At 43.0% G+C, this 22,512-nt stretch overlaps 1 protein-coding gene across 11 annotated transcripts in view; it reads left to right on the top strand.

The window, feature by feature from the left end:
• The window catches only part of SMOC1 (SPARC related modular calcium binding 1), a 131,814-nt gene that overhangs the window by 89,515 nt on the left and 19,787 nt on the right, over window positions 1–22,512 (top strand). For all 11 annotated transcript variants that reach the window (XM_064658309.1, XM_064658301.1, XM_064658298.1 and 8 more), the window contains 3 exons: window positions 14,750–14,942; window positions 15,840–15,922; window positions 19,671–19,776. In XM_064658309.1, the coding sequence (XP_064514379.1) occupies window positions 14,750–14,942; window positions 15,840–15,922; window positions 19,671–19,776 (382 nt within the window). The remainder of the gene's footprint in view (window positions 1–14,749; window positions 14,943–15,839; window positions 15,923–19,670; window positions 19,777–22,512) is intronic.

Here is a 22,512-nt window from a genome sequence, read left to right as displayed (position 1 = left end):
TCTCATTCTTTTCATCCCTTGTCATATATATTAAAAGGCAATATAAGGTAGGTGGGATCAAACAGTAGAGAGCTGGGGGGGATGATTATAATTTAGAATCACATTTCTTCAAATGTCTTCAAGTCTGTCTTGGCTGTAGATGATGAAACAGCTGTCATGAGATGGGCATGCAAAGTTGGGGGATGTTTTTAATTGCTTTTGGCCCTTATCATCTTGAAATATTAGTACTTGGGACATTTCTGATTTTTCATTTATTTTTAAAGGGCTAAGGTAAGTTTTACTGGCATAAGATTTGGATTTTTGGGTTTGGTGTTGCCTCAGCTATATTGTCTGTCTGGGTTTACACTTACAGTCTTGAAGCAGATATAGCCTGGTATCCTCTTGCAGTAGTTTAAAGGGATCACTGAAACTGGAGGTGAGAAAAGACCTAGTAGGTCATCTAATCTACTGCCTTAGGGCTAATGAATGTTATACTGTACAAAGAGCACCATTTTCTAGTGTAGCATAAATTAAGCTTAGCCTTAGATAATAAAGATTTTACTGCTTCCCACAGGAAGCTGCTCTGTTCTCTGAACTCAATTTCAGGTTTTGTCTTTTTGTAATATTCAACCTAACTTTTGCTTCTATTTCTTGGAGTTTGTATAGTGAAATGCTTAACCCTGATGTAACTCCTCCCTGCCCTAGTTAAATAGCACTGTCCTTTGCAGTGAAGAGAAGTCCAGATACTACTGTCAGAGGACCTGTTCTGCTCTCTAATTAGCACTGATATTGGACAGCTTGGAAAGCAAGCACTGTCACTATATCAACCATGAGGAGAATTTAAGAATTACTGTATGGAGTCAAATAGACTCTTCAGTTTGCTCTCATTGTCTCTGGTCAATGTTAGGTGAACCACTCACGAGGCAGCTGAGCATTGCAGAGCTGGTAAATACCCCATGTTGCATATGCAGCCTGTATCTCAAGAACTGCATTTGAAATCTGAGTGTTCCACCTTCTGTTTAGTGCTGACAAACAGAAGAGATTCTCCTGAAACTGATCTCTTTTTTTGGAGCATTTACATTTTGCTTGGCATGTGTAAATCCTAATTAAGCTAGGGATCGGAAAAAGGAGAATGACTTTAGTCCGGTGATTCTTAGAGCACTTGACTGAGAATCTGTATGTGTCCAGTGAGTTTTTCTACTCTCACTAAAACCACATTGCTAGGAGGCATTGCTAGTGCTGTTACCCCAGCCCACTTTAAAGAATTAAATGACAACTAGATGCCTTTCTCAGTAGGGTAAGATGTAGATTCAAATCTTCTCAGCCAGAGGCAGGAACCAAAATATGAACATATGAACTATTGAACAGCAGAAACGTTGGTTTTTTTACCCTTACAAACTGTGTCATCTATCTGTCAGGGTTTTGGTTTTTTTCCCCAAAGTCAGTTTTTTGTTTGGGGGCAAGTGAAAGGTCTAGATCAACACAGTATTACGGTGGCAAAATGACAAAAACATTTTTTTGATGTTTGCTTTTAATTCCTTTTCCTGTTTCCCAAACAAGCACATCCACATATGCATACGCATGGATATCCTGAGCCAACTAAGCCAGTCATTTAGCACTCCCCTCTGTGGTGTGTCATTTTTAACACTGCCAGAGCAGGAGGTGATGGCCATTCTCTAATCAGCATGGCTGGGAACTGTCTTTTCATTCTTTTCATTCTGCTTTTACTGTTTCAACCCCTCCCCTCCCCCCCATTCCAGACTGCAATAGTCGAAATTTTTTTTTTAACAGTTCTTAATCTAGGAAAACACTTAATAATGTTTCCTACTTTCAAGAAATGTAATGGCTGCTTGTTTAGGAGCACCCCATCTCCACTGAGGAATCCAGAGGTTTTCCTCACTTCCGGAGTTGGGTTATCTCCAAATCATTTGTGCTATTTAGTGATTTGGTTTTAGTTAGCAAGAATTTCCAGCCTGTATCCAGCTTACCGTGACAACCTTTAAGAAAACCACAGAGTGATGTAATGAGTGCATGCATGGAAAAATAAACAGCTCTGGAGAAACGAGCAGTAGCAGCCTCAAGTAAATATTCTGCAGTCACTGGGGTTTTGATAATGACGTTATTTGAAAGGAAGAATGAGTAATATATTAAGGTTAGCAGCTGAAGACAGGTTTGTGTGTGTGCCTAGTTTTTAAAAAAAAAAAGAAAAAAAAAAGAAAAAACCCACAGCTGTTTATTTCAAAATCTTGCTTGGTGAATGGGGGCCAATTCCATGTGGCCTGTTCTGTTCAGCTCTGGCACCCAAGCATTGTACAGGCATCTCATGATGGCATTCCAGTGATAGCACATTCTCCTCTCAGGAGCTCTTAGTGGACAGAGTATAATTGTGAATGAGCTTTGAAAACAAGAATCGTGGTATTCACATTTCTTTTTCTTGAGTCCACTTGGAATCAAAGCTTAAGGGCTTTTCAAAGGGAGAAAAAACTTGAAAACTGCATGTCTGTATATACCCTGCCATCCACCCTGAAGGGAGGCTCTGTATTGTTGGGTGCAGTTTGTCTCCAGAGATTTGCGCAGTGAGGTGGGATGTGATTGCATCAAGTGTACTAATAGGATTTGGGTTCTCTAGTTTGTCTGTGTTCCTTTAAGTTTTTTCTCACTTGCAGGAAAAAAAGAAAAGGCAAGAAAACACCCATGGGCACTCCAAAAAACCCCCTCTCTAGTACTCAGCTAGGACCATTTTTGCTGCATGCCTTTCTTAACGATCGGGGATAGTGATTGCTTCTAGGGGGAATATACTCATGGCTATGTTGCCTTAGCCAAATGGAGGCTTTCTAGGATTTCATACATTAAAAAGGAGTCTGTTTTTGGCTATATTGAGTATCAGTGTAGTTCCTCTTGAGTCAGGTGAGCCCAACCAACATACAGCAGGATATATACATATAGAGCATGCTGATAAGCATATATGTATATACATATAGAGCATGCTGATTTGCCCTGGAAAAGGAATATGGCAGGAATATTGGTGGGATACCCCAAAAATAGCCAAGTTTGGACAAAAGCTTAATATCTTATTAGGACTTTCCTTTTCAGAAGTGAGGATAAACCCAAGGAGCTTGAATGCCTATATTATTTTCCAGAATGGGGAGACATTGCACCTATTTGCATTGAATGTATAGTTATTTGAAGTTGGAGCAAATTTCCTCATGCCTTGGAAATGTGAAACACTGCAGAGAATAAGGAGCCACAGGTAGATTCAGATGGCTCCTGAAAAGCAAAGTAGTGTTTTGAATGGGGGCAGTTTCTCACCTGTCTTTATTGCTTTATCTCCAGCCTTATTGTTTAGCTGTCTTGTCCTACTGTGGTGCATGGCTCTCTCCACCTTAGTATTTGAAGACGTGTGAGGCCATGGACTTCTGCTTGTCCTGCTGACAAGCTCCAGCTTTCTGCTACTACTAAACTAGTTGTGTTAGTTCCAAATTTACTGTCTCTCCATGCCAGTTGTTTTAATGTTACTGTTCAAATGTCTCATACAGGATTGTAGGCTCTTCCCCAAAGTCTGTGGCTGGTTGGTGTTAATCAGGATACCAAGTGGTGGAGGTGGCTATCACTTTGGCAGGAAAGCAGGTTGGTCGAAAGGGGAATGTAGTCAGGCATAATTGTGCTTTAGCAACATCTGAAAAAGATGTTATGGCAGAATTTGAACTGGAAAATGTTGGTGCCTGTGAATGATACTCTAATGTTGACTGCAGTCCTTCTTGATAAATGTTTTGGTGCTTTTGTCTCCTCTGGGCATAACACCTGGGATTAGTTAGTGGCTTTTGAATTTCTCCATAGCTTAGGAGGAAAAAAGTGTCAATGATGGTGTTAAGAACAGGAGTTCATGGGAGGGAAAGAAAGAGTGTTAGAAAGCTTTTGCCTTTTCTACTATCCTCTCTTATTGTGTCCTGTCTGGCTCATGTCCTGCATATTGAGTCTATGCCTCCCAACAGAGTGCTCGTCTGACCTGTCAAAACTCTTGGGCTAAAAATCTATGACTTCATTGTCCTACCTGCCACAACTATTTATCTTCAGACTTTTGTATTACTCCTCCCACCCTTTCTTTTTGTGTTTGTTTTGGGGTTTTTTTGAATTAATTTTAATTTAGATTTTGGCTTGATATCAAATGAAGCAATCTCAAGAGAAGCTTGCTCCTGTTGAGTATGAAATGAAAACTTACTAATTCCATTACATTTTCACAACAAATATCTATGCTCTTATCTGCTGAGTTCCTGCTTCACTGCAAGCCAAAATGTGATGTTTCTTCCTTACTTTTTATCCTGCCCTTCCCTCCGGCTCCAGCTGTGGTTCGGGCATCCTTTCCTGTCTTGGCTGCTGCCTGGGAGGCCTCTGTCTCTGTCTTCCTCCTGGAAGTTCTGAGAAGGTATGATATGTGTGATGCATAAGTGTGATTCTCCCATGTCTCAGTGTGACAGGTGTGTGTGGTGAAGAAGGGAGTATGTAGGGAAGAACAGAGGCAGGGGGAATGGAAGAATCTAGACCAGGGCCCTTCACAGCCAGCCAGCAAACAAAGTCATAAATAACATGCCATTGGGGACCAGTTAATCTGCTCTATGAAAAGGTGCAAAGTATACAAGTGGGAAAAATAACATTGTATAATAATCGGCATGCAACCATAGGTGTTAAACCATATGCAGCTAGGCAAATAAATGAAGCTCTCCCTGAGTGCTGTGCAATAAATCATTCCCAAAGAATTCAGTCCCTCCCCCTTCCTTATCCCCCAAAGAAAGAAAACAAATTACTTTAGACGTGGAGTCAACACTGCTACTCTGCAGCTGCCAGTTAAGGCGAGTGGATGGGGAGCAGTAGGAAAGGGGCAAAGATATAAGAATCTGGGGTAAAAGGGGAAATAAAAAACAACCCTGCATTTAAAACCACTGACGATTAGATGGGGAAGGGAAAGGAAATAAAGTCCAGCACCAGGTATTACCTGGACATACAGGGGCAAACTGAGTGTGGTCAACTTTGTGGAGTTTGTTTTGCTTTTTAGCAGAAGCTGGTTCATATTGAAGGGGCTGCATTGATTTGCTTAAATATTTTTATAGCAGCTCCTTGTTGTTTGTAATAGCAGCATTCAGCATAGGCTTGTTGGTAGATCTGCAGTTCAGACATCCATTTGAATCCAGTTGATGCCTGCAGATAAACTGCAGGTGATCACTCACCTTCATGCCTCTCTTGAAATGTTCCTGTCAACTTCACAACATTTCTGAGGGACTACAATTAAGGAGGAGATGTTTCAAAGTAACTGTCATTACTAGCTCCTAGATAACCTCTGGAAAATGTTTAGACCTAGGCTTCTCCTGAAACCAAAAGCCCTGGTGGGGCTTGCAAGTGATTTGCAAGGAGACAGCTGAAGGAAAAAAAGGGTTCAGAACACAGATCAGTATATCCTTAGGAGTGTCTGTTGCCCCCAGCTTTGTCCAAGAAGGCCATGGATATTGCCTAGTACAGCATAAGGCTGTGAAGCAGTAGAGCTGCATTCCGGAACTTTGGAAAACCTTACTCCTCCCATGAAGGTGTCTTTTGGTGCCAGGCTTAGGGGGAAGAGGTTCTCAGCTTTGGTGGGTCTTCGAGATGGAGTGAGTAGATAAGAGAAATGTGTGAGGCCCCGCAGGAATATCAGCAGGGCTTGTGGAGCAGCAGCATGGGAAAATATCATAGAATCATCTAGACTGGAAAAGACCCTTCAGATCAAGTTCAACTATTAGCCCAGCACTGCCAAGTTCACCACTAAACAATGTCCCTAATTGTCATATCTATGTATCTCTTAAATGCCTCCAGGGATGGTGACTCAACCACTTCCCTGGACAGCCTGTTCCAGTGCTTGATAACTTTTTTGATGAAGAATTTTTTTTCTAATATCCAATCTAAACCTCCCCTTGTGCCACTTGAGGCTGTTTCCTTTCATGCTCTCACTTGGGAAAAGAGATCAACACCTGCCTTACTACAACCTCTTTGTATGTTGACTGTGTTTTCTTTACTTTCAAACTGATGTCATCAGCGCTGTGAACCGTGTTGTTAGAATCCTGTGTATATTTTGGAGAGAGGGTGGGACTGCCATCCTCATGTTCCCTTTTTCTTGGTGTTTATCTCATTTTTGCATTTTGCCAGACCACCAAAATAAGGAAGTGGTCAATGGGAACTCCCACAGATGGAGTGGCTATTGCCTATGTAAGGCTGCAATTCAGAGAAATCCTGCTGGGAGCATTAACTTCAGCTATAGTATCACTCTGTAGTACTTCCTTTGCCTTTTAAGCCAGAGCATGGAAGAGGGCTATACCCGTCTTGTGACACTGATGAAGTGAGAACTCATCATGGCTAATGTCTGAATTCCATGTTATCATGAACTTCCAAAACCTGAACATTCTGCCCAGAGACAGCTGATTCAAGCTAAATATCCAGAAGTAAGTGCTAGCACTACTGTCAGAGACAATTTCCTCTGCCTCCTTGTAAAGTGCTAAATATTACCAGAAAAAGCTGGTCTATCACTCCATGAAAAGGCCCATCACACTATAAACCTATCTCTTTTGCCTTCTTTTACTCACCGTAGTATCATAAAAAAAGAACATTGCTGTAGGTAGGAAGACCAGTCTGAACTGCTTTTTACCTGACTGTGACAGTTTCCAAAAGCTTTCTATTTGGTGTCGTATAATTGCACACTTACAATACTGTAAAAATAGCATGCTTGTATACTCTAGCCAGCAGAGGTAGTCAAGTTCTCCAATAATTGCTGTGCTAGTTGTTCCAAGCACTATTAAAAACAGGTGTGGAAGTGAAAATAGTTTCCCAGTAAAGCTAAGGCTCCAGTGGAAACACCTATTGCTTCTTGTTTTATTGAACAGTATTCCTCAGTGTGGAAAGAGTGCAGTGGAAAAGGAGTATAAGGAAAATAAATGTGTTCAGAGACAGGTGGCTTATCTCAAAACTCGGTATGCCTCAAGCTCACAGTGCTTAGAAACTGTGTGAAATGGAAAAGAGGTATTAAGGAACAAAAAACACAGACTGTGTAGTTTTGCATCAAAATGACAAGGACAGTGTCTAAGGTTGAAAGCTTTTCTACTGCTGAGGAACCATCCTGATGTCAAGAACTGAAGAGGCTGCATTTTGATGCCAAACTTTCTCTCCTTAGACTGTGGAAACTGTTGTCAGTGTGAAGGTACTGCACAGCTACAGCTGTCATATAGAATCCAGGTGGTTATGGGGGGGATCAGAACCCAAAATCTGGAAACTTAAACCAGATCAAATATCTTCAAGATTTTAGTCTGTGTTAGCAAAGAGGTTGCTTCACTCATTGAGGATCTGCTGGAGCTTCTCAGCCTGTGTGAGGAGAATGGAAAAGACCTGAAGGGATCATGTATTTTTTTCTCTCAGTTTTAACCTGGGGTCACATCCAGTTAATAGCAGCTCTGACACATGTGACCTGCTTCTAATGTGGCAACAGAGATCCCACTGCCTCTTCCAGTTAGTGAACAGTTAATCACCAGGACTTTTTTATATCAAACATAAATCTCCTTTCTCCAAGTAAGCTGTCTGCTACTTGAACTATGCATGGAAGAAAAAAAAATTCTATGACTATCTTTTTTTTTTTTTTTTATAGAACAGCTTTTATGTCTCAGAAGACTGAATGTCATCCCTAGACTAAACAAAGTGAATTCTTTCGGCCTTTTCTCATAGATCAAGTTTCCTAGACCTTTGCCTGTTCCCTTTGCTCATTCATGCCCTCTTGCCAAATGGTCCACCTCTCCCTCAAAGTGCAATGCCCAGAGCTTGTACACAGGGCTGATATAAAGGCTTACCAGTCCTTAGTGCCCCTTTCTTATGTGAAGCCCCTGTCATTACATCCCACAGCTAGACTATCTTGTTTTGACTTTTTTTGTTGTTGTTTGTAATGTCAGGAAGTTGCAGGCTTTTTTTGTGGTCTACCTAAGCTCCTGACCATTTTTTTCCAAGTCTTGCTGTCTCGCCAGTAATTTTCTCTCAATGCACTGGATTTCTCCTTGCTGGTTGTTATAGTTTGTACTTGTAAGTTGTGATCACACTGACTTAAAACCATTTATCAAGGTGACTTTGAATTCTTTCCTGAAGTTCAGTCTGTAAATTGGGTGCTCTGTTCCACTAGCCAAATTGGTCATTTAATTTGATACAAGTCTCATGATAGCCTTCTAAACTGGACTGTTTCAAAGAGAACTTTTGAGATCTCGTCTCGAAGAGTGTATTTTTCTTAGCCTGCAGTGTTAGACATCTCATGGTGACTGTATACAGTCTGCATTTTCCTTGTTTGCTTGTGAGAATGACACAACTTATAATATGCTCTAATGAACTAGAATTTAAGCAGAGCTCTGTTTAATGCATTGTGTGTTTGCAGGTTTTTTCCTAGGATGATGTACTATAGCTGTAAAAAAGGCGTTGGTCTCTTTCTGCCATCCTTCACCTGGTCTGGCTACAGCTCTAGGAGGGCTAGGGCTAACTAGCCTGTGTGACTAACTGCTTGAGATGGGATGGTAAAAAGAGTCCACGGCCTGCCTTGGCAGTTGAGTTAGAATTGCAAGGACAGGTAGCTTTCAACTGACAGGTTTCAAGATGAGTGGGTGTGGATCTTTATTCCTGGGTGGTTTGGAAACCCCATGGAGCAGACTCCTTTCTTAATTGGGCAGCACCACAGGTTCTGCTAAGTGAGCACAAATTGAGCATCAGAAAGTCCCTCTAATCCCTGAAACAGTGCTTTCTTCAGCCAGTCCTCCTAATTTCGAGCTAGAGGTTAGATATTGAATAGACTTCTCATCATGTAACACTGGTGGGAATGCAGTGCAGCTTTATCTGTTTGAGCAGGAATAAAATGGCAGGGGAGGGATGTGTTCCTGGATAGCTTAAGTTTAATGAGCTACTTGAAATAATGCCTCTTTTAAAATTATAACCCACCTGTTAAACCTTTGTGTTGTACTTGTTCAGCACTGGAACATGTAGCATCTGCTTCCTCTGTAGCCTATGCCTTGAGAAATGAAATGGAGTGAGTACCAAGGTAAAGCAAGGACTGCTCAATTGGTACAGTGTGGGAGCACCTGCAAGCTTTATTTTTCTTTCTACCTTTATATTAGCCAGAATACTCTGGAGGGACTATGATTCCAGACAGAACAGGGTGGAGTGGGTATCAGCACTGATGACTAACAGAGGTGTGGAGAGATTTATGCTATCCCCATGAGCCATATTTGCTCAGCTGTTATTGTGCTCCTAGTAAACACAGAAGGGGTTGTTTCTCTCCCTCCACCCACAGCCCTGCTCAGGGAACAGGCAGCTAGTGCCTATTCACTTCGTTGCTTTGCTAGTCCTGCTAACACTTGTGCATGTGCATACCCAAGGCTTTTCAAATTCTCTTTCCCCTCTGAGGTGTAAAGGATGCAGATTTAGACTGCTGATATAACCTGTGCTGAACTTCCTTTGTGGAATGAGGCTGTACTTTCTGGCCACAGCTTTTGTAATTTCTGTACAGGGATGAGGCACTTTTTCTCCTGGAGTGGACCTGGATCCCGTTCACATTAAAGCTCCATTATACGATGTAAAAGCACCTTTAAACTGGCATACATGCTATGATAAAATAACCAATTCAAGGCTCCTGTTCTCTTCTACAGCAGTGTAAAGATGCTAAGTAAAAATGAGAAATCAACCCTGTCTGAATTAAGCTCCCCTGGGAGACAGGCAAACACTTTTTTCTCACTGAGAGGAAAACTGAGGCACAAAGACACTTAGTCCACATGTTTGGGTTGGCACAGGATGTCAATAGGAACTTGGCACTAGATATCTGTGCTGCTGCCCTTTGTTCTGTGCTGCACTAATTGCTCACTGAGGGAAAAGTTGGGAGTTGAACAAAAAAAATTTGGGGAAGATGTGCTCTATTTTTTTGAAACAGTATTTTGAAGTCAGGTTCCTGTTGCAGCACTGACAATGGTTGATTGGTCAAGAATTTTTCAGTAAAAGACCTTTTCCTCCCCTTGTGATGAATGCTTGTTCACTAAAACTGAAGCTTTTTGTGGGAACTCCATGGGAAAAGTTTCTCTGGTCCAGACAGAATTTCTGGTCAAAAGAAATGAGAGAGGGAAAGAGAAGGGAATCTGCCCTGCCTGGCATGGCCTGTAGCTTTGGGGTTACGCTATTTATATAGGTTCATTGGGGCTGGGCAGAAGCACAGAGGAAGCCTAGATCCTCTCTTTTGCCCAGTTTGGAAGAAGAAATCCTGTCTCAAGGGTGTAGGGAACTTTCATGGGTGTTTGATTTTGGTGTCACAGTGTTTCCTTCTTTTAATTAAAAAAAAAAATTGTGGGTGCAAAAGAGCAATATTCAAAAAATAATCTGCTGTGGTTGGATAGCAGATCTTCCTTATGTCCCATCCTAATCATCCACAGCATCCTCACAGCCCCAGTGAATCATACTTAGTCTTTTGGCTCTGATAGCAATGAGAGTTAATGTGTCAGGAGAGCAGCTGGAGGAGGCTGCCTTGTCCCCAGAGCAGCCTGTTGGCTGCATCTAGCCCTGCAAGCTGAGCATGAGAATTGTTAAGCACAAGCCTTTGGCTACATGCTGCTAGACACCCTCTCTCCTCAGCTTTGTAGAGTAAACAAACACCCCATCTCTTTAATAACCATATAGTTTGTTAGACAGTCAGATGAGTCCTTTACCTCATCCCTCACTTTTATTTTTATTGTGCAGGATATATGTTTGAATGTGTGTACTTAAGGGACCAGGAATGAGAGACCTTTTTATGAATCTGACCGTGTATTTCTCAGAAGGCCATTACTAAGGGGAAAATTGTTGCAGAAATAATGTGCAACTGCAGATGTCCAAGCCATGTTTTCCTGCAATGCCTCATGTCTTCAGAGGTACTACTTTAAAAATATATTTTAAAAAGTGTTAGGAGCAGCCAGGAGTAAGAAGGAACAAACAGTTAGCATTTTAGAGCTGAGCAGTTAAGGTAAAATGGATTTCTGCCAGCAATTCTCTTCTTTGTGTGTGTGCATACATTCCCTATTTTTTTTTTTTTGTTGTTATTGGATTTTTTGTAATCTAGATTTGCTGATTTACAAAGGTTTTGCTCCCCAGCAACAGCAAACTGGCAAGTGTTACTTAGTTTCTTTGCTGATGGTTGTCTTCAGACAAGCAGAGATGGCAGAAAACAGCAGAATGTGGCAGTGCCTTTAAAATAAAGAAATAAATGGGTATAATATTATTTTTTGTCCTAGGAAGACTGTGTCCACCTTGCTGTTTTAAATGTTCTTTCTCTAAATGTTTAGTTTAGGGAAAGAAGGAAAACCTTTCTTTATCTTTCTGTGCCTGCAACTCCCATTAACAGGGAATAGGCTTTTAAATACCCTGCGAGTATAATAAATATATGCTACTTTCTAAGATGACAGCCTAATTTCATACCTGGCATTAAGCTTTCTAGCTTGGCCATAGGCTTTCACTGTTCTCCATGAATGTGGCCTTGGCAACAACAGCAAAGTTTCCAGTAAGCAGTTTGACTGGAACAGGCAGTCTTCAGTGTCCTGAAGCTGGGATAGCATTTGATGGTCCCTTCGTTACTCAGGAGACCATCTTTCAGGGTGACAGTGCATGCAGTTCATGCCAAGTCCCATTCTAGGGAAGCTGATGGTATGGATTTCCCAGCTGATTTTGCTGGCTTTTGAATACCCCAACTGTTAATACTCATGTTTATTTTTAAGGGAATTAAATGCTGTTAGAGTGGTAACCTGGAGGAAAGAGCCTCTCCAGGGGCTAGTACTAGTTAATACATTCTGCTTACTAGACAGATGTCACTGAAGGAACTTTCCACAAGGCTGTTGTCAGAGTCAATGTGTTTGTTATTCTGATCTCCTCTAGCTCAGGAAAGGTATGGTGGATCTGGAAAGGGTTCAGAGAAGAATTACCAGCTGGGACACTTCAGCGTGTAAAAGAGATGAAGTAGAAATCTGTAATGCAGGGAGGAACTTTCACAGCAGCTGCTTCTAGATGTATACTAGAAATGAGAAAAGTGTTATCTCCCTGCTATTTCAATTGTACTGCATCATTACCACTGAATTTTGGTGACGATGGCAGAGTTTGCACCATGATATCTATTTGATATCAACTGAACAAAGGCTTTAAGATTTGTTTCACACAGCCTCTAAATACCATTCAAACAGGAAACAACTACTAGGTAGTTATGTATTCTGGTAGTAAATGTTGTGACTACTCAATTCCCACAAATTTCTGTTAATACTTGCAGAGTGTTTTTTCTCTTTTTTATGGCATAGCACAAATGTGTGTATATGTACATTTATTCTGTGTAATTTGCATACCTAGCTGCAAATATATGTAAAATAAGATACTAATTCATTAAAGACATTTTTTTTCTTTATTTCAATAAAAGTAGCATATTTCTCTGTTCTGACAAAGAAAACCCACTTTATTTTGTTTCAGAGTAATTTTAATGCTAGTTTTGCAAGACTCAAAGGACTTGAGAAATCTTGTTTTGACTTTGTGCACTCAGGAAGCTTTGGGGATTTAGATAGAAAAATTCCTGGAATGTAGTTCTTTTTAGCAGTTTTTTTTCTTTTGCTTATAATATAAAGATGATATGGAATTTTACCCCTGTTTTTTTGCTTACCCAAGCTGCATGAATGATTCGCCTCACCTGATGGCCAAGGTGTGAATTGCTGTTGGCAGACTGTGGGTAAGAGGGGGCCTCTCTGATGTAAGTGGTTTGTTAGAGAGCCTGCAGGCCTCTCACTCAATGCCTTCTCTGTCCACGTACAGCTTGGGAACAGTTGCGGCGTCTTTTTTTTTTTTTTTTTTTTTCAGATGTGAAGTCTGTCAGCAGAGTGAAGTCAGCTTAAATATCAGCTGAGGCTTGAGCTCCCTTTCAGTTTTTGTTGACTTTATCCCCTCCTGCTCCTTCCTGGTCAAGTTTTTCTCTGCTTGAGTCAGACTTGCCGCACTTCAAAGTTTTTGTTCTGTGTTTTGAATAACACAGTTTTGGGTTTGTGTGTGGCAAAGTTTAGGTGCCCTTCACATTCCCAGCCCTGACAGTGATCTGAAATGCTGAGGAGAGCTGAGGCCATTTTGGGTTTTAAGACTCGTTCAGCTACAGTTCAATTTCAACCAGTAAAAGTTCTTCTGGTACCCAAGCATGCTGTACTCAGGTGATGCTGTGCAGACCTGCTGGAGGGTTTTGTTGCACCTGCTGCCACCAAGCTGAGGAATTCTAGCTGTGAATTGGCACCCCTTCTGCTCCCCAAATATGGAACAAAAATTACTCTCAACACCATAGTTTATCACCAAAATAAAAGACACAACTGATGGTGTGCAGACAGGCAGGCAAAATACAAGCAAACAGTGAGTGTGTGTTAGTTATATGCTGAGCCAGACCCGGGAGCAGGATGCTGAGGTCATGCCATGTCTGCTGGCTGATGGTGCAAACATCTAAAGATTTGGGATGAACCTGTGGTGTCATTGCTGGTCCATGTTGAAGAATATTCTGTATTTAAAACTTGAGGGAGTTCTTGCCTGTGGCAAGGAGTTACGGGTCTTGTGCCTTATGTGTAAAAAAAAAAAAAGAAAAAACACAGTAAACTGCAAGGGAGAGGAAGGCTAGGGAAGAAGAGGACAACTGTTCCTGCTTCTGTTTTTCATCACTCTCCTAAGGATAAAAGTTAGATTGTTGTCTTTTGTTACCCTAGACTTAGACATGCATTAAATCAGGTGATCGGCTGCCTTGACTGCTTTTTTCTCACTGTGATACCTTCAGTAGTGAAATCATTTTCCTACTCATTAAAGGGCAGAATGCTTGAATACTTGAGAACTTCTGGTTGTTGAGCCAAATTGATCTTAGCGTTCCACATTTATTCTGTACTTATTTTTCCCCTTAAATGGCTGGTCCATGTAAGAGGCAGCAGCCTGGCACTCTCCATGCATCCATCAGTGCTCTGCAGGTGATGGTTGAAGAGGTGGCCTTAGTGTCCTATGTGCCAGGCTGGCTGCAGAAACCACTTCTGGGCTTCTTCTGTTCTTTTCTGTTTAATAGGTTATTAAGGGACTGGGCCTTACCTACCCCTCGGTAGGAAGCAGTGTTGGGTGCCCTTTGTTTTCCAGGGTGGAGAGGTGATGGCAGTGTGGGTAGAACTGTTCCTATTCTGTTCCCTGCTGAGGTGTGTGCAAGTGCTCTCTGCACTGGATAAGGAGGTGTTAAAACATAATAGCATCTCTCCAACATGATCCCAAGAGGAGCAGGTTGAGAGGGAAGAGTGTGGGGTAGGGCAGGGTGTTTGCCTCCTTTGTTTAACTGGAAAATACAAGTCATAATTTAGGATCCATCAGTTTGCGAAAACATAATCTGTGAAATGCTCACCTCGTGGCTGCAATAATAGTGAGTTATTGTTATCTGATAGTTCAGTTCCACAACTCAAGTGATCAGGAAGAGTGTTTCCTGCTGTTTCTGACATGCTGGGCACTTGGCAGTCAATGTCTATAATCCATAATCTTGTGTCACAGCTAAATGTAGGAGAAAGCTCTCAATGTAGAAGGCTCTGAGTTCCTGGGGATGTAGACATACTGGTGTTTGATGAGAGGGAAACAGCCACAAAGGGCTCCTGATGTGAAGGATACCTATATCCTGCTGAGCATAGGAAAGTGATCTTGATTTGGGTTTTTTCCCATTCCCTTCAACCTCCTCTCTGTCTTTCAGAGAAAGTTCACTCCTGCGACCAGGAAAGGCAGAGTGCCCTGGAGGAGGCCAGGCAGAATCCCCGCGAGGGTATTGTCATCCCCGAGTGTGCTCCTGGAGGACTCTACAAACCAGTGCAATGCCACCAGTCTACTGGGTACTGCTGGTGTGTCCTGGTGGACACAGGACGTCCTCTGCCTGGTACTTCCACTCGGTAAGAGCTATAGGCAGGCCTGGTGAGGTGCTGGAAAGAAAGGATATAAAAAAAAAAAATGCTAGCGCAATATCAAATCAGTTTCTCACTCTAGAGCAGTCAGCTCTGCACTACCTTCCTTAGAGTGAGCGATGCCATATGTGGTGTTCCCTGTTGAGTGTTACTATGCATCTCCCTCTCCATAGGATTTGGATAGAAACTACTGTCCTTACTTTTTCTCTGTGTTAAGTACTCATTCAAAACAGCCTTTTTTGTTTTGTGGCTTGAAGCTTTTGGGTGGTATCAGGAACTGATGCTTTGCTTCAGTACAGGTTATGGGCACAAGCAGTGAAAAGACAAGTGGCTTTGCATTATCATCTGCTTTATAATTCCATGCTGTAGCCACTTGAATCCTGATCAGTATGGATTTAGAAGACTGCTTGGTTGTGCATTAGCAGATTTTAAGCAAGTGATTTTTTTTTTTTTTCCTTAGTTACTCACTATCTTAAAACTACCTGGGGACTCTTGTCTCACTTGGGGTTTGGAAACAAACTGTGGGTCTGGCAAGCTGTAAAAATAGCCCAGTAGGAGCTGGGACCTAAATTCTGATATGTAGAGTGATTCTGCAGAGCATGGACAGCTTTGAAAAAATTATCAGCCTATGCCCACGAGGAATGGAAGAGGGCCTTGTGCCTCTTTGTGGGTTTCAGTTGGTAGCTGGTACTGGACTTCTTCCTTCTCTTTCCACTTCTGCTGCTGTTGCTGACTGTCCATAAACAGATGCTTGAGAATGGTATTTCTTCTGCAGGTTTATTGGTTTCCCCTGCAGTAAGCAGATAAGGCACAAACCACTGGTGATCATGTGATGTCACTAAAGCTGTGCCACACAGTTCAGCTTCTGAACTTTTCCTTTTTCAGCTATGAGACTCCAGTGTGTGAAAGTGATGCCAGATCGAAGAGCACAGAGGTTGATGATCCATTCAAGGACAGAGAACTTCCAGGTCAGAGGAACAAGATACTGTCTCTCCCTTCTTACCTTGTCTCACCTTGGGACTCTTTAAGAGGTCAAGAATATTGTTGAGGAGATGGGGGATTTTCCTCATGCATACTTTACCGTGGGTTTTGTTCTGTGTTATTTTGGATTATCTCCGGTTTCAGCAGTGAGCTGGAAAAGGCTGGGAGTGTCCGGGGGGGCCTGTTGATTGCCTGTCTGCCCTTTGAAAACATACCTGGAATCAGAATTTTCAGGAAAGAAACCTGGATGCCAAAAAATACCCTGGGGGGAGAATGGGCTCAGCATTGAATGTTCTTCAAATTCTGACCAGGATAGGACCCTTTCCATTCAGTAGGGCTTTTCAGCAGCTTGGTGCCCCTTGAGTTATGAAAGAGGACACAATTGGCAATTGTTAGTTGACTGACTTTGCTCCCTGACACTGCATGGACCAGGCAGGACAGCATTCCTGGTGCACTAAAATCCCTTAGCTAATGATGGCTTCTCGCTTAGCTGGACTTTATCCCTTGTTTTCTGCCTGGGTTGCACTTTATTTCCCAGCGCTGCTTGTCTTCTATTCTGCTTTTCCCTGACAAGCCATAATTTACTGTTTGCCCACCTTTTTTCTGCTAGGAACATTTGCTGGGCGTAGCTGTCTGTGTGGCTCTTAAAAATGCTATCCCACCTGCCTGTGTTTTGGTTTTTCCTTCCTACTGCCTTTCTAAGGAGCAGAGTGAGGGGGTCTTCACTGACATTGAGTCAACCATTGCTCTCCTGGGTGGGGACTGCTTGAAAACAGAAGCTACAGTGGGTCCCTCTCCACCATGAGGGAGTGGTGGAGACCGATAACTCTACAGAAAGAGCTGTTAGCTCTGGATCTGCTTTACTTTCTGCTGGTCCTCTCTATGGCTAGCATAAAATGAGTTGTTCCTGAGCATGTTCACAAAGGAAATGAGATTTGTACCAGATCTGCCTTCTGTGTCTTCTAATTCTCTTCCTGCTGGCTCCTGACCTCAGACCCCAGAGCTTTCTGCTTAGCAACTCTGCCATCAGCAGGGCTCTCTCCTGTGCAGCTCCTCATTTTCACAAGTTGTGTAGAAATTTCTATCTGCCTTTTTCTCATATTCAAAGGAACTTGACCAATTGGTTCAAGTTGGATGATAGGTGGAGGGAAACCAGCTAAATGATTGCATTAAGGCTCATTTCCTTAGGAAATCACACTAAAATAGAATAACCTTACTTCCTTGATTTCCTCATCCCCTTCTCCCATTGCTTTACTGCCTGTCCTTGCACTTCACCCCTGCCTCTCCAGAGCTCCTCTGTGAAAATCCTTTGCTTATGGGCTTTTTCTTTGAGACTCTATTACTGATCTCAGACAGAATGGTTTAATTTCCCTTCTCCTTTCCCTTCTCCACTGAAGCCAGACAAGGGGACAGGAACTGCTTGATGCAGAAGAAGACACAGGATGGTCTGTAGCTTAGTGGTCTGGTCCCAATATTAGACCGCAGGAGAGTTGCCCTCTCAGTTCAAACTACTTTTCCGTGCCCAAGTAAACTTTAAGTTCTGCATTTGGCTGCACTGGTTGGCATGATTGTTGCCCAGAGAAGTTTTAGATGTTCCAGCCCTGGGAGTGTTCAAGACCAGATTGGATGGGGTCCTGATCTGGTAAATGGCATCCCTGTCCATGGCAGGGGGGTTGGAACTAGATGATCTTTGAGGTCCCTTGCAACCCTAACCACATGCTGTGATTCTGTGGTGATTCCTGTCACTGAAAATACCCATCTATGGAGAGATGAGGAGATGGAGGATCTAATGCTGATTTGTCTACCTGAGAGATGCTGTGCTGCCTGATCTTTTTAATGCAGTCTTGAGGTTTGTTTGATTAACTGCTCTTGTATGCAAAAATTCAGAAGTGCAGGGGGTGAGAGTGTTTCTTTTTGGTTTTTTCTGCTCTTATTTCTTAGCAGAACTGAATTTTAAGAAAAACCCCTGCTTTAATTTGAGATTGATTGTTCCATTTGCACTCAGTTCTGTCAGGGGACCCCTTACTTTATGCCTCTTCTGGAGGTTTGACCATTCTTAAGACTCTCAGTGCTGCAGGCAGTGTGCTCCTTGGCCTGTGTGGAGAGACCCTGCAGAGGCCAAGGTGAAGGAGACATAAGTTCAGATCCTTGCACACGTACACATACCCTCTTCAGAAACTGTCATGACTATGGCTAGAAGAAAAAAAGAAAGAAGGAAGGAAAGTGTTGCTTGTACAAAGCAAATGGCAAGCTGCTAATTCCTGCAGACTGTGAGATGCTGTGACCCCAGGGAAATGACTTCTAGCAAGCAGTTTTTCATCATTTTCATTACCTCAACAAAAAGCTCCTTTAAGTGAGTGGTCTACTCTGGCTGCAATAGCAGCTTACCCATTCAATGCTGACATTTTCTGGACCATGTGCCAAACAAGTGCTGAGGGGTGTGCGTGTGTGTAATGTACGTAATACGGAGACAGGCAAAGAACTGTTGGTTAGCTATTGCAGAGAACAGAGCCTGTAACACTGCAAAGGAGAGAGTTTTGTCAGATCAGTTTGCAAGCTGCTTTCAGCTGTCAAGGGATGACAGTAAGTTTCTGGTGCTCTCTTTGGGGTACATGTGCTTCTCTCTTGTTCAAGAAAAGCAGAAAGTGTTGACAGTGCTATATGTTGCTGTGGGAGGCTGTTTTCTGATGTCTGCTGCCTTAATCAGCTGAGTAATTGGTGTAGTGCATGGTGGTTTGGGGAAAGACGTGAGGGATGTAGTGACGGCTTCTCTATCACATCAAGAGAAGACAATAGGATGGGAGAGTGATGGGGTTTGGACAATAGTTTCGAAGGTGGTGGGTTGAAGTTAAGCATGCTTGTTCTGTGGGAGGCTAGAGCAATTTTTACAGTATTCATGTGGTAATAAGTGAAGCATGCTTTAAGAATGCAAGGAAACAGCACAGATTGCCTTTTAAAGGTAAGGAGATGGAGAGTTTCATCATAACAGACTGGTGCTGTTTAGGATAGGAGGCTCTGTCAGTCTGTGGTTATGATGGTGGGGAACTAGATGGCCTCCTCACTAAGTAATGGAAATGGTTACCAAGCTCATCTTCAACCTGCTTTATCCTGCTTAAGCCAGCAGTGACTGGGGGTGACTGCCACATTGACTCAGATTAACATATTTCCTATGAATGTGATCATGCAAAGAACTGAATGATTGTGGTAGGTGCTGGTAGGCAGTGCTCTCTGTGCCTGAAGAGGAGAGTGCAAGCGGCAGACCTTGCTTTGTGCTCTGTGATGCTTTAAGCATGTATGTTTAAAGTACTCTTATCAGACTTTTAACATGTCAGTTAGGACCTCAGAACAACCATGTTTGCATTGCAAGATGACCCAGGAGGTAATGAGTTGTTTTGTAAACTTCTCTGCAAGTGTCACCATGGGAACTCCTGTCTGTCGGGTGCTTCCAGCACATCCCTTCCGTTTTGCTGGTAGAGAACTGGATGAGACCATAAAGCTAACCACACAGTCTTCCTGCCAGATATTGTTGATGACCCTGCATGTGCCTGGACAAAAGCTGCAGGACAAATTGCCACGCAGAGAATCCCACTGAGGGATTCTTCTACCTTTCCTTAGGGACTGTGTTGATGGCTGTTGTCTTAAAAACAAAGGAGGTTCTGGCTGACCCTTGCTGAATTGGGGTAGGAGACCAAGCCTATGTGTTCTTGCATTAAACCTCCTCTTTTCTTTTTGCAGGCTGCCCAGAAGGGAAGAAAGTTGAATTTATTACCAGCTTACTTGATGCTCTGACAACAGACATGGTACAGGCTATTAACTCAGCAGCACCTACTGGGGGTGGGAGGTGAGTCCAGAAAGCACTCTGGCTGAATGCCACTCAGGTGGTTGCAGAGGTCTGAGTGTCCCTGAGGTGGGGGCAAGAGGGTAAGGTGTTGCTCTGACTGATTTGGGTTCCTCTGGGTTGCTGGGAGAGGATCTGAGGCTGCATCTTCAGAGACTGCTTTGTCCAGTCATCTTAGCACTGCCTGCCTTCTCCCGCCCCTCCTCCCTGGCAGCTGCTTCACCATAAAGGTTAGTAGAGACCATTTGAAGTGTGAAATGAGAGCTCAGTGGGAGGAAGTGGCTTGTTCTTTTGTCCCTTGGTGCATGAAAAAACCTAATAAAATGCAAATGCATTGAAGGAGACCGTGTGGCCTAGTGGCTACCACAGGGATTGAAGAATGTGAACTGAATTCTTGGCAGTACCAGTGCTGTGGTTTTGCTGTGAGGCTGCAGCCAGCTGCCGATGAGGAGAGGAGCTGGTTTTTATGGCCCTCCCCTCTGACCAGCTGCCTGTCCACCCCTTTTGGAAAGAGCAACAGGTCAGGCCTGTTGAAAAAACTCTGTTTTTGGGAAACCGATGGAAAGCTGAGGCTGTGTCTCCCCCTCCTGCTTGATAACAGCAGATCCTCTCAGCTCATCAGCTGCAGTGCTGTATTGGGACAGGCCACTGAGAATGAACTGTGATGGATTTAAGAAGTGCTACATTGGCTAGGCAAGGCTTCTCTATGGTTCTGGATTTGCCTGACTATAAAAGGAGTCAGTATTAGTGTAGCATTCAGGGATGCCACAATGACTAATGTGCTTATGTTCATAGGAGTCTAGAGATGGAGGTGCCTCTGTGCATATGTTACTTCTGTGGGTATTGCTCTAACATGTTGAGAGTAATGTTGATCCCCTGCTTTCCTCTTTCATAATGGAAAAGGAATCAGTGCCATTTTGAACTATTCAAGGTCTTGGATGGTACCTCTTTGTCCCTTGGCTTCATTAAGGACTGCTTGTGAACTCATATGGGTTTAACTTTGCCTTTGGAGCTTACAAATCAGGCCAGTGACTGAGTGCCTGCATGCTGAATATTCTGTAACCCGTCTAATGAGCAGTATATGCCCGGCATGTCTGTATTCATATAAACAGGATGAAAAATGCCCCAAGGATGGGAAATCCATCGTTCTCTCCCAGACTTAAGCATTCCAATGTCAATTCTGTCTAATTTGCATGGTTAAAATGCAGTGGGGAAGGGTGGTGGAAAGACCTGGAGAGTATATGATATTTATTTGGCATCTTTGTCACTGGGACTGAAACACAGCTAATGTAAATCATTACTCTTAAAATAAAGCTTAATATAAACCAATGTTGTAGAGACCAGAGATGTATGCCCCTTCTGCACTTCTATAAACCAGCAGGCTTGATTCCTAATGTTCCTTAAGCTTTGTGTAATTCTCAGCTTTCAACAGAGGCCTTTCTGGTGGAATTTTTCGCTGCCCAGGTCTTCACATAGTTGTCACATCGATTTATTTTCCACTCCAATGTCAGCAGCCCAGTTGTGAGGGAAAATTAAATCTTCGAGCAAGTTATCCTTGGTAAGGTGAAAGACTGCCACCACCCAAATACTCTGCATGCCCACCACCATGATTAAATTCAGATAACTGCTCTGATGTAACTTTCCATGTGCATCAGCTAAGCTAAGCATGTACACGTCAAGCTTTTCCAACCCAACATGCCATGATGGGACCATTTCTTTTTTAAAGGTAATTTCAAGGATTTTTTTGTACTTGTATAAAAATTTAATCTATACATATTTCATTTCATATGGCTTTGCAGAGTTGGGAAGCTGCCTTTCTGCAGTGAGTCTTGCTTTCCAAGGGTCCCAAGGGAAGGAATATCCTGAGTCCTCACTTCAGGAATTGGCTTCTGGTGTACTCTTTGCTGGGTAAAAACTGGCTGGATGGCCAGGCCCAGAGAGTGGCTGGTGGCCGGTGACAAGTGGTGTTCCTCAGGGCTCAGTATTGGATAAAAATTAATTAAAAAATTAAACCCTAGTTAATATCTTCATCAACAACTTGGATAAGGGGATCGAGTCCTCCCTGAGCAAGTCGACAGATAACACCGTGCTGAGTGGGGGGGTAGGAAGGCTCTGCAGAGGTATCTGGACAGCCTGGATCAATGGGCTGAGGCCAGTTGCGTGAGGTGCAGTAAGATGAAGTGTCACATCCCACACTTTGGTCACGACAACCCCATGCAGTGCTACAGGCTTGGGAAAGAGTGGCTAGAAAGCTGCCCAGAGGAAAAGGACCTGTGGGAGCTGTTTGACAGCCAGCTGAACATGAGCCAGCAGTGTGCCCAGGTGGCCAAGAAGGCCAATGGCATCCTGGCTTGTATCAGCAATACTGTGGCCAGCAGGACGAGGAAAGTGATTGTCTTCCTGTACTTGGCACTGGTGAGGCTGCACCTTGAGTACTGTGTTCAGTTTTGGGCCCCTCTCTATGAGAAAGACATTGAGATTCTGGAGTGTGTCCAGAGAAAGGTAATGAAGATGGTGAAGGGTCTGGAGAGTAAGTCATATGAGAGGCAGCTGAGGGAGCTGGCGATGTTTAGCCTGGAAAAAAGGAGGCTGAGGGGAGACCTTACTTCTCCATGTAACTACCTTACAGGAGGTTGTAGGGAGCTGTGGGTTGGTCTCTCCTCCCAAATAACAAGTGACAGGATGAGAGGAAATGGCCTCAAGTTGTGTCAGGGGAGGTTTAGATTAGATATTAGAAAA

This window comes from Pseudopipra pipra, chromosome 6, assembly GCF_036250125.1.
Source record: "Pseudopipra pipra isolate bDixPip1 chromosome 6, bDixPip1.hap1, whole genome shotgun sequence".
Classification (NCBI taxonomy): Eukaryota; Metazoa; Chordata; class Aves; order Passeriformes; family Pipridae; genus Pseudopipra; species Pseudopipra pipra.
Note: the sequence above shows the minus strand (reverse complement) of the source record. Positions and strands in the feature narration are given on the sequence as shown.